Source organism: Amborella trichopoda, chromosome 4 (assembly GCF_054954075.1).
Source record: "Amborella trichopoda isolate Santa Cruz 75 chromosome 4, AtrichopodaSantaCruz75HAP2 v2.0, whole genome shotgun sequence".
Taxonomy (NCBI): Eukaryota; Viridiplantae; Streptophyta; class Magnoliopsida; order Amborellales; family Amborellaceae; genus Amborella; species Amborella trichopoda.
The window spans coordinates 58617713-58630099 of NC_142339.1; the positions used below are offsets into that span (position 1 = coordinate 58617713).

Sequence of the window (12387 nt, forward strand, 5' to 3'; positions counted from 1 at the left end):
CACTCTTAGGCATAAGTTTCTCGCTCGAATGCATCTCTCTCCAACATCCATGGTAAATTCAATGGTTGTTACATCAAAATTAGCCAACACCTTAATCTCCATAGAAAAATCACAATTAATTTAACTATTGGATGTGAAATTTGGTGATGACATTTATTCCATTAACCAAACCCAAATTTCAAAGCATTTTTTCTCAAACTTTACGACACAAACAAGATACGGATCTTGGAATCCCTTGGTTATAAATAATTCCGAGACGACTTCCTTATACCAAAAGTAAATGATATATTTAATAAATGATTTCTTTGTATATTATCTTTTTAGACATACCTATAATGTACCAAAATAAAAACAGTTTCTCACTTAAAGCTTGCGTTTCTTTCACTCTAGGGCCTAAGCACTCAAAACCCTAGACATAAAAAAAAGAGCAATGCCACTACCACATCCCAAGCTTCAAAAATTGCAAATAATGGGAAAAATTTCAATACATCCAAATTCTAAAGAGAAATGGAATTGAAAACCTGAAAAACCAAAACTCTCAAAAGGTTAAGTGCATTGTATCATCCAAAATCTGAAATAACACATCTATATATAAAAATACTATAGATGTCTGTATTATACAACTTGGAAAAGGGATGGTTTTAACATCCACTCCCTTCGGTTTTCCCGAGAATAGATTTGATCAGTTCAAGGCATTATGCATCCTCTGCATGCATAATTACTCCACAAGTCTAAGTTAGAGAGGGAAACAGTAGGGAGAGAAAGAGCGAGAAAAAGAGAGAGAGGGAGAGAGAGTAGAGAGGGATGAGAATTCAAAACACAAGTGTGCTGGTGTCGTCAAGTGACATATCCATCAAATCCTGGCCGTCCATGAGCCACTTCTCGATCAAGATGAGAGGGCCTTGGCCCTCCGATTTGGGCTTGCTCTCCTCTTGGAAAGTTTGAAAGCTTGTTGAGTTCTCAGGCATGTAATTTGCAGTGTTCTCATCAAAAGAGACCCCCTGAGACACATCAGGAGTTGATGATTCAGGAGAGCAATCTTTCCAAGAAGCCATGGCTTTTCCCCCCTCAAAACCAAGCAGCCTTTCAAGAGCTTCTTGTGAGATGATCTCACTGTTGTTGTTGTTGTTGTTGATTGGGGTGCTGCAAACTAGGGAGAGAGAGCTCTGTATTCTCTCACTAGAACTTGAACAGTTGTTATTCAAGCCAGTGAGTTCACTTTGCGCAGTGGGTTTCTCTTTTTGAAGCATGGGAGAAGACCTCATCCACCCCTCCAAAAGCCTTGAGATGTTCTCTGTGCTTGAAGCATAGGTTGAGGCCTGGCTTGATCTGATACTCAGGTGAGAGGATGAAGAAGAGGAGGGAGAAGAAGAAGAGGAGGGAGAAGAAGAAAACAAGGGATGGGTTTCTTCAATGGGGCATTTAGAGTGAGAAAAACTGGGTTTCTCCATTGATAGAGCTTCACATAAGGCCTGTTTGGCTGTGTTGATATCAGTCTGAAGCCTCCTTTCCCATTGTCCTTTGGAGATCGGTTGCTGAAAATTTGTAATCCCGCTTGGGAAATCACCATCAAGGCCAGCTTGGAGCTTCTTGAGCTTCTTCTTGAGGTGGGTATTCCAGTAATTCTTGATGTCATTGTCTGTCCTTTGTGGGAGGTAGGAGGCTATGGCTGCCCATCTGCCAAAAAGAGAGACTCAAAATCAAACATTTTCTCTCTACAAATATTCTCCTACAGGGAAGCTGAAGTTGGTTCAGGGTCTGGGGTAGCAAGACAATTTCAATTCATATCCTAAGGAAAGGCCCAAAACTATCTTTCTTGGGTCTTAAACAATTTCCCTCCCTATAGAGAAAAATTACCTTTCATAGGTCAATGCAAATTTCTCTCTCTAGGTCTATGTCTTTGATCACAAAGAAATTCAAACAATATCCTCATGGAACTATGCTAAAACTATCTTCCTTGGTCCAAAAACAAATTTTCCCTCTATAGAACAAGATTAGGGTTCATGGGACAGGAGAAACACCCTCCCTCTCTCTCTAAACTCTCTTTCTCTCTCTACAAACACACACTGTCTCTCTATGTTAATTACTTGATTCTACTTGGAACGTGATTAGGTATCATGGATCATTACAATCTCTCTCTCTCTAAACTGTTTGTCTACAAACACACACGCACACACTCTCTCTATATATATATATATATATATACATATATTAATTCTCTTAACCAGTGAAGAATGGTGTACCTGTTCCCAAGTAGAGCTTGGAGATGAATTATGATCTTCTCCTCATGCTCAGTAAAGTTGCCCCTCTTAATACCAGGTCTAAGATAATTTGTCCACCTCAGCCTGCAACTTTTACTGCACCTCAGTAAACCTGGTAGAGAGATAAAGATAATGAATCATAAACTCATAAAAGCAAAACAGTTGGATCTCTTCTTCTAAAGGCAAAACAAGATCTCCAACCCAAATCTCAGCTTCCTCCAAAAACCCTAACAATCACCTATCCTCTCTCTATAAGTTAAGCGAACACACTTCCTCAACCACCCATTCTCTCTCTACAACTTAAATGAACATACTTCCTCAAAAAACCCTAGCAATCCCCATTATCTCTCTAGAAAGCAGATGGTCTTGGGTCTTTTTATTTCTTTACCTGTATTTGTGGGAACAGCCCTCCAATTTCCAGGTCCATGTTCTTGGATATAAGAAACCAGTATGATGTCTTCCTCTGGAGTCCATGGCCCTTTCTTTACTCCAATCTTGTCACAACAAGGTGGTCTTCCCATCTCTCTCTCTCTCTCTCTCTCTAGAATTGGCTGCTATTCCTGCCTCTCACTCACTCTAGAATCGCCTGCAAGTCCTGCCTCCACACACTGTCTCTCTCTCTCTCTCTCTCTCTCTCTCTAAGCATCTAGTTTCTCACCACTCTTGCTTGTTGAAAGACGGTCGTCTAAGACAGGCGGTATGCGTGTATATATACAGAGACCTAGTGAGAGAAAGCTGTTCCACCAATCATGTCTCAACGCTGACTCACACCGAACGGGGTGGAGCGAGAGTCAAAATTGGACAGCAAAGGCATTAAATAGAGGGTTTGCAAAAGTCAGCCGGTGAATCCTCCTGCCTTGCATTACCGCGTCGTGCATTCAATGTGGAGCACGGGGAAACCCAACAAAACCATCCCCCTCTCTCCCTCTCTCTCTCTCTCTCTCTCATCAGAGATTCATAAACCCTGCCTAAGAAAATGAACACTACTCTCTCTCTCTCTCTCTAAACAATATACAGTGGACTCTTTCTCACACACACATCAAACGTTTCAAAATTCTTACCAAAAATATGAACAGTGTATTCTTCTCTCTCTCTAGTCTAGGGTATAACCTGCATAGTGTTTTTACCTAAATTTTGCATGAGACAGCTGGGAGGGGTTTGTTCGAGACAACCCATGATTCCATTTACGTTAAAGTTGAACATCTCATCTTCAATTTATCCCATGAATTAAATTCTCTCTCTCTCTCTCTCTCTCTCTCTCTCTCTCTCTCTCTCTCTCACATAGTCACAAGAGAATTAGACCTCTTTCTCTCAATTAGACACTCAATTTCATGAGAAAATTAGACCTACTTCTCTCAAATACACACTCTCTCTCTCTCTATCCGTATCGCCTTGTCGAATGCTATTTTACACAGCAGTAGTCTTATTTGTTGATTGTGCTCGATATAACGGCTCATACTCATCCTGGACTATATGCTTAGTGACATACAGTGATACGCACAAGAAACAACTTACTATTCAAAGTATGCTATCATTTTCTTTCTTGAGCTTCTTGTCTCTCCTGCAAAGATGCCAAAAGAATTTATTTTCTCTCTGTCTATTATTACACACTACGAGAGTGAGACGAGTCCACGAGCCAATTAAATCAACACTAGCCTTGGAGAGTAGGAAGGGCAGTTTGGTCTTTCTTCCCAGTGCCAAAATTGGCATTTAAAGTGTTGGGAGATTTGGATTTTTTACAATTTAATGTTCCGACTTATTCTTGACGCTTCAAATGGGACCGGCAATGGGCCGGGCGGCTGCCTGGTCCGGTGTGCTCAGCCCTAAAAAAAGTATGGCCCGGGTACCTGAGGACCGGGCTAGGGCTAGGGCTAGGGCCAGGGCTAGCGCCAGCCAACCCCTCTTTTTTCTTATTATCTGTTCGCCCAGCCCAGCCCAGCCCAGCCCAGGCCGGCCACCACAGCCCTAACAGGCTAGGGCAAACCCAAGGGCCAAGCCATCTGCGAGGCCCATTGCGACCCTTACCTTAAATCTTTTTAAAAAAATAATATTGATATCCAAATAAGAGATGAATTATTTAATATTATTTATTCAATTTTAGATAGGTGAAAAAAAATAAAGTATTAAATATAATTTGTCGGTGGAGTTTTTATTTTAGGTAATTCCTTGCCCTTTTAAGACCCATAATCTTAAGTTTTAAAACTATTTTAAGATTAAGTAATTTTAACCCCTAATATTATTTACTAAAAATGGGTCCAAAAGCGTCATAATCAGAGGTTGTTAAATAAGAGCTGATAGTTGGCAAGATGCATATCAGCTTTGAGCATGGTATGTGGCAAACGATGGTGGTTTGGACGGTCGACAACGGCTTTTGTACGTGTCCCCATTTAATTTAGTTCTCTGGTCCTCACGAGTTTAGAGAGAGAGGGATTTAAGTTTATCAGAGAGAGATAAGAGATTACATGGAGAGAGATTTATTTTATTGACAGAGAAAATGAAGACAGATATTCATTGTGCGTGAGATCTTGGAACTTATCAGAGAATATTGCATTGATATTTTATATTTCCCCTCCAACCTCAATGCTATAGAGAGTACGCATGGAGAGAGAGAGAGAGAGAGAGAGAGAGAGAATTGGAGGCGTTTTCTTGGGGAGTTTCATGGTGTTATGTGGGGAGGTATTTTTTATTCTCTTATGTAGAGAGAGAGAGAGAATTAGAGGCGTTTTCTTGGGGAGTTTCATGGTGTTGTGTATAGAGAGAGAGGTATTTTTTATTCTGCTGTAGAGAGAGTCCTAGGAAGGTAACCCGGTGTGTGGGCTCATCTTTCAATAATGATAGGTGTGGGGTGCTTTAACCCTGTGGATTTGCTTAGCTTGCCTCGACTGAATCGTTACATTAACTCTCACCCATACTCTCTCTCTCTCTCTCTCTCTCTCTCTCTCTCTCTCTTCCCCATCCTACATCTTTCCAAAGTCCTAACAACGGTCTCTCTCTCTCTCTTCCCCATCCTACATCCTTCCAAAGTCCTAACAGCGGTCTCTCTCTCCTAACACACCTCACATTTGACTCCCAAATTCCCACACTACTATTTCCCTCTTAAAGCCCCACTTTTACCCTCCATTTACTAAGTTTTAAATTCCCTTTCCCCTTCTAATCCCACCGCCCTCAACATGGGTTCCCACATAAATAAACCTCCTCTTTAATACTTCACCGTCCAATAAGGTAACACAGTAATTAGTAAAACGTTCATTGATTACATACCCAAAATAAAACGGGAAAAGCCCATGCTTTAAAGTCCATTATTGCAATAGACTTATCAGTAAAAGCTTACTCCTTCAACGTTCTTACCCCAATCTCTTTTTTTTAGGTATATATGGTTAGTTCTAGTTAAATATAATGGTTTCGACTCGGATTAAAATTTGGTTTGAACCGATTTGGTTCCTTGACATGTCTAGGAATCCATTAAATTTATGGGTACTCGCCTAGCTCCAAGTCTGAAACAGACATAACGTATCCATTGAATCGCCATATTCCTACAATTTTATTTTTTATTTTTTCTATCATCCATTTTCTAAATGTAAAATATTTTTAATTTTTGTTCGACCGATTTCTAGACCTAAGAATCGAACCGACCCGATCAGGATGAGTCTAGTCGTTGACCATTCCGACCACCCAATCAAAACATTGTCCAAGAGTAAGCCGATCACATTATCATAAGATAATTACAGCCGCGCTACAATTACAACATCACCAGTGGCTTAAATCTATAACATTATTTTTTACTCACTACCAAATTCATCAGAGATTTTTCTTTAGATTTCTCTTCCCCATATCCAAAAGTACAACAAAAACATCTTGTCTTTGAAATATTTTTACCTGATATATCGTTGATTTCGTCAATTTGTGGTCGATACAACGAGACTTAAGACACTTTATGAGTCTTAAATACGTTGAAAGGTGGACTCACACGTCGTCACTTTAAGACGTAGTAATTGAATACTCGGTTCTCCCTCCTAAAAGTCGGCTGAGCAACCTTCCTTGGTCACGAAATTTCCTATTTCTAATTTTCAAAAAAACAAACCTCTTATTTCATTTAAAACTGAAGGAAAAAAAATATTTTTTTCACCTTCGTCTCGGCCTCAAGGACTACACTTGTACATCACAATAATTTTCAAAAAAAATTTAAAATAAAATTATTTGGGAGGTTTATAGGTCTGAAATTTTCGGGACCAATAAATATCCCTAGATGATTATTTTCAAAAGAAAATATTCGATATTTTGAAGTTTTTGAAACTTAAAACTTACCCTTCAAAAATTGGACGGTTCACATTCAATTTTGAGACATTATTTTTTTTAATATATGGAGTGCTCAATAGTAAAAAAAAACTTTTTAAGGAGGTTAGTGTATGACAACATCCCCGAAAGTTTTATTAAACTATTATTTTAAAATTCTTCCAGTTGAATACAAATTGATTTTAAAAATAGTTATTTCATTTAAAATTGAAGAAAGAAAATAATTTCGGCCGTTTTTTCATGTTTTAAGATGACATCACAAACGTTTTTTTCAACAATTTATATACAAAGGGATTTACAAAATAAATTTGGAAAATAGTGCATAAATAATGACCCCCTGGATAAGGTCGCAAACAATTCTCAGTTTTACCGAAATGTTCTTTAAAAATTCTTCAAAAATAATAAAAAAATTATATTTTCTCATTTTTAGTGATATAATAAGCAACTTACCAAGGTGGATACGTGGTTGCACGGCATGTCCCTCGCTGGTGGGACCCGATTTGGCCTTCCACGTCAGCATAATCACGCCCTGCGTTAACGTGGCACTCTGTTTGGCGCCCACGTGTCAAGATTTTAATGGCGCTTAGCTGTGTCCATGCGGTGCCATGTGGAGCTAGTGAACCCAACTTACGTCGAGATGGGACCCATCCGCAAAAGGCTTCTTTTATTTTCTTTTTATCATTTCATCTTTTTTATTTAAATTTTTATCCTTTTTATTATTTATTTTGCTAATTTTGCGTCGACGTGTCCATGCAGTGTCATGCGAAATGACGGCCGGATTTAACTCCCATAACAGAAGTGCTTCCCAACTTGATTAAGAAATCTTAATCGTTCATTACATGACACTTGCTAAAATCGTAGCCATTGATGCTGACTGAGACTCCCATAGTAGTCGGCCGTGATGAATCGACACGTGTCGGAAGATTAGGTCTTGACGGGTCCTTAAGAGAGGGTGACCGACACTTCCACGTGACAAATCTTGTCTATCTAATAATATAAATTTCATGTCAAAGGAGTATATGTCCCCGCGGGTGCAGAGCATATGTTTACTCCGCTGGCTAAAAACGTTAGTTAAGAGGAGAGAGTGAGGATGATGGTTCCGATTTCAGGACCTCAAAATTGCTCTGATTTTAGGAACCTCAGAATTGCTCGGAATTGGAATCTAACCCCTGGTGATTAAGGGCATGGTTCCAATAGTTTTGTTGAGTGTTTAATACGTTTTTGGGTCTCCCAACTCGCAAAAATGAACCTATGTGACTCAAAAAAGTACTATCCTGAGATGAGTAAGGACCCTTCCAATTTTTGGACAGTTAGATCAAAATATTTAGGTACTCAAAATTGGTTTTTTAGTTAAAAAATATTTTTATGAATAAAATACAACTCACTGAAGGTATAGCTCTTGATAGAACAAAATAATAGAATATAATTTATTTATTTATTTTGGATAAATCAGTGGGAGATAAAGCCCCTACCCGTTTTTCATTAAAGAAAAATGGAAAAAATACAAATCATATCCTTACAACCTTACAATAGGATAATTGTGCCAAATCATAACGTAAAGACAAAAAAATAAAATTTAGTGGTGTGGAACGGCAAACTTTAGCATCGTATAAAGATATTTCCTTTTTAGCAAATGTATCAACTACCATGTTTGCTTCAAGCTAGATGTGGAAAATGGACCACCTGTGATATGAGAGTCTATATCGGCAATTGGTTGTTAATATGTGGAGTGATCATGGAGCTCTATAATGCCCTTGAATAGCATTTACCAGCATGATGAATCACTTTTAATTTTTACCAGCATGATGAATCACTTTTAATTTGGAGCGAATAGCAATCGAGTTCAATAGCCAGATCAATGCCCACCTTCAAAGCAAAGAACTACGCATAAATATTTGATGCAATGCACAAGGAGGTGGCTAAAGAAACAATAAAAGTACCATCGTTGTCCATGATTATCCCACCACCACTTACCATACCTGGATTTTAAAAGGAAGTGCCATGATTTTGGAAAGAAGAACCATACAATGCACAAAGAGGCGGCAAAAACAGCAATAAAGGCACCATCGTTGTACCTGATAATCCCACCACCATTTGCCATTCCCGGATTTTGAAAAGAAGTGCCATGATTTTGGAAAGAAGCGCCATCAACGTAAATAGAAATGTGGAATACAATTTGTACAGTGGACCTAAAATAGTTGAGATAATGCTAAGTTAACGATAATAATCTCCACTTTTGATATCTAAAAAAACTTATTAGCTTGTTTTGGCCGATTTAGGAAATATACAGTTTGCTCTCGCTGGACTACACGCACTCATATAAAATGATAAATTCTTTTTTATTGTTAAATAAATACAAGAATAGTTATATAACAACAGGATTTATGAGTTGTTTGTGTCAATAAGTCAACAAGATGGTGCCACAAAAGACAACAACTTAACCCAAAAATTGATAAGTCGAATGTAACAATTTATTATGGGGACGTAGTGTTTATCTGTCCAAGCTTTTGAGTTAGTAGTCTTTCTTTTTGAGGTATGTACTTTACTAATAGAGGAGTCGCCAGGCTACTCGCTACACACAGGAAACTTGGGTGCTTTTAGTTAGGGAAAAGGAGTTTATACATAGCCGAGGCTTTAAACAATCAAATTAGAGCCCACATCAAAAATTTCACTAGAAGAGGTTGTTTTGATACCTAAATATCTTCAAATTGATCATCTCGACATCAAGATGCATGGACGTGCGAAAAAAATGGATTTCAAGTTTTAGAAATATTACATCTTGTAATATATTTTTTGACCGTCAATTTTCAATTTTTTCAAGTTTTCATGGATATGCCGGATCTATACTATTTTTTAAGCTTTAAATTTTATAATTAATGGTGAAAATATATTTTAAAGCTATCACAAAGATTTTTAGTATTGGAATTATATTTTTTGATACTATTTGAAGGTGTGCTTTACTTTGAATGTTTAGAACCTTGGCTACTATTTGAAGGTGTGCTTTACTTTAAATGTTTAGAGCCTTGGCTCTATACAACCGCACCCTTTAGTCAGAGGGTGGAAGAGGAAATTAGACAAAAAGAAATTTAAATTTCAGGCTGAAAATTTAGGTTAGAAACAAGAACTAATGATTTGAGGCTTTTTTCTCAAGGGTAGTATGCGCCCCCTAGAAGGCTACTGTTTCTTTGGTCTTTCGAGAAAATTAGCTACTTAGGAGGATTTGTTTTTGGATTTGAAATTTTAGGGTCCATCTAAAAATTGTCGTATGATTACTTTAGAAAACTAGATTTTGGGTTATTTAATCCTTATGTCGGTCTATCCAAAAATTGGATGGTATAAGTTCAATATTAGGACATGGTCTTTTTAATGCTAAGACAGTGTGACTTTGAACTTTGGTTTTTCTTGCATTTGGAAATTGGTCACTAGGTTGAAGAGGATAAAAATACTCCCATATGAAATTTTGCTTAAGGAGGTAAAAAGATAATATGTTTCCGCAGGAGCTGGAAATCATTAGAATTTTTCTGATGGATGAGGTTTTTCTATGGTCGTGCACTTGGGAAAATCATATTCATCGTTGGATAACATTGTGATGGCCTGCAATTTCATTTTCGTCACTAACTCCGAAATTTGGAACTCCAAAATTCATGGCACCCCAAAAATTGCGTGGTATTTAACATATATAAAAGTGGATTCGAATAGAAAAAATGAAATGTTGCAGTATGGATCATTTTTAAGGTTTGAAATTTTTTTTTTTTTTTTCAGATCCATGATTGTCGATATAAAGATGATTAATTTACAAATTTTTATAGTTAAAAATACATTTAACTTAGAGATACCGAGCACTACTATAAAACACTACTATAAAACTAACGCTACAAAATAGTTTTCCTTTTTAAAATATCGTAAAATTAATGACCTAGGAAAGTCGTGCAGTCTTGTCGATTTATGTAGAAATTTGTCCAAGAAATATGTCTATTAAACAAGAATCAAGAGCAATAAGCCACTAATTTGGCTTTAGCCAAAGGCCGTGCCCAATTTCTGTACGAATTCACTAAAATATAATTGGAAGATGTTTCGTTGAGCGCACGAAAAAATGAGTCCAACGGTTCAGATTGAATCTGGTCGATCTGGTAGTGTTTGAATTTTAATTATTTTTCTACAAATCCAAATCACTTGAAATTTGGAGCGTGTGCACATCAAAAATAAGTTCGAAAAATTATCAAAAAAATATTTCACATGAAATAAATTTGACCAAAATACCTCTAAAAAGTTTCGGAGGTGTTTTGATCAATTTTTTCACGAATTATTATTTTTTATGTTTTTATTAGGTGCGGCTTGATGAGAAGAACGCATGCCTAAAATTTCAAGTGACTTGAGTTTGTAGAAAGAAAATTTAAAATTCAAATACTACCAGACATTCATATTCGTCAGATTGGCCCAAATTCAATCTGGACCGTTGGACTTATACTATTCCATAGGCTAGTGGGCTCACCCCAAGCGTTTTCCAATTTAATTACTGTATTTTTAAGCGAAGAATTGCTTCACTTGTTTGTCTTTTTGTGAGTTAGATTTGTGACCTTCTTTTGGCCAATGCTTCAAAACCCGGTGATTTTCAATATAGATCGGTGATTGGGATTGAAACCATTTCTAGGATAATATGGGTCTATGAAATTTGAGGCTCAAAAAAATGTTACCGATCTTACGGGTCCATGAACACTTATTTAGGGCAAAGTAGACGGTATTTAGGACAAAGTAGACTAGTTGCAATATTACCGATCTTGCAGGTCTATGAACACTTATTTAGGGCAAAGTAGACGGTATTTAGGACAAAGTAGACTAGTTGCAATCTTGTTATTTTTTTATGACCATAATGACGAAGGCCAAGGTGATTGATTTGAAAGTTTTTCAATGCCGAACTACATGTTTTTATGATTTTTGAGGTGAGGCTCTTTATTTAGGGTTGCAGCCTGATAAAAATATTTTCCAATTCTAAAACCCTCTTTTATAATTTTTTAAAATTTATTTAATATTTTCTTATATTTCCTGTATATCCCCACCCTATAAACATAATCACCTATTCGCGTAAACATGAGCTGAGTTCACACCACAAAATCAAAGAAGGGCTCATATGATGTGTCCCCATCCACAATATTTTACTATACTATTGAATGTGGAATCTTTTAATGTGCAACGTTTGGTTTAGGGCTACGAGTCCCATGCAACCATGCTCGCTAAAAGGCAACCATGCTTGCCGAAAGGATAAGGATGAAGTTTCTATACGGCCTAGGTTTTATGAAAACAAAATAAAATTACACATCAAATCTTCAATCCTGAAAGCAAATAAAATTACACATCAAATCTTCAATCCTGAAAGCATTATAAGGTCGGAAATATCCATGATGGTTTTAAAATCAATTTTTTATTCTAAAAACCAAAATTTTAACTAAAAAGAACTACAGTTTTTGCAGATATGTGAATATTTATATTTTAGGGCCACATGGACAATCTAGAAGATTTGTTGCAATATATACTATTTTTAGATTTTAAAATCCTATTTGTTTTTCACCACTATAATCTTCAAGCTGAGATGATCGATTTTGGGGTTTTTCAATATTTGAATTGCAATTTTCCTTGAATTATGAGATGAGGATTTATTTATTTTGATAAGATTGCAGTCCTATCAAACCATTTTCCAAAGGATAATAATTACTATTAGAATATCATGATGGAAAAGTATTTTATAAGGCTGCATATATCATCATAAATTGCAATTTTGGTGCGAAAAATTATATAAATTGATCATCTCAACCTCTGATGGTTATATGGCGAAAAA

At 36.8% G+C, this 12387-nt stretch overlaps 1 protein-coding gene across 1 annotated transcript; it reads right to left on the reverse strand.

Moving 5' to 3' along the window:
* Window positions 1-536: 536 nt before the first annotated feature.
* Window positions 537-2937, reverse strand: LOC18422229 (myb-related protein 306). Its single transcript, XM_006827181.4, has 3 exons — window positions 2650-2937; window positions 2244-2373; window positions 537-1677 (listed from the first exon to the last, which is right to left on the reverse strand). Exons 1-3 carry the CDS (start codon window positions 2780-2782, stop codon window positions 813-815), a joined length of 1128 nt encoding a protein of 375 aa, XP_006827244.2. The 5' UTR covers window positions 2783-2937; the 3' UTR covers window positions 537-812.
* Between the last annotated feature and the right edge of the window lie 9450 nt (window positions 2938-12387).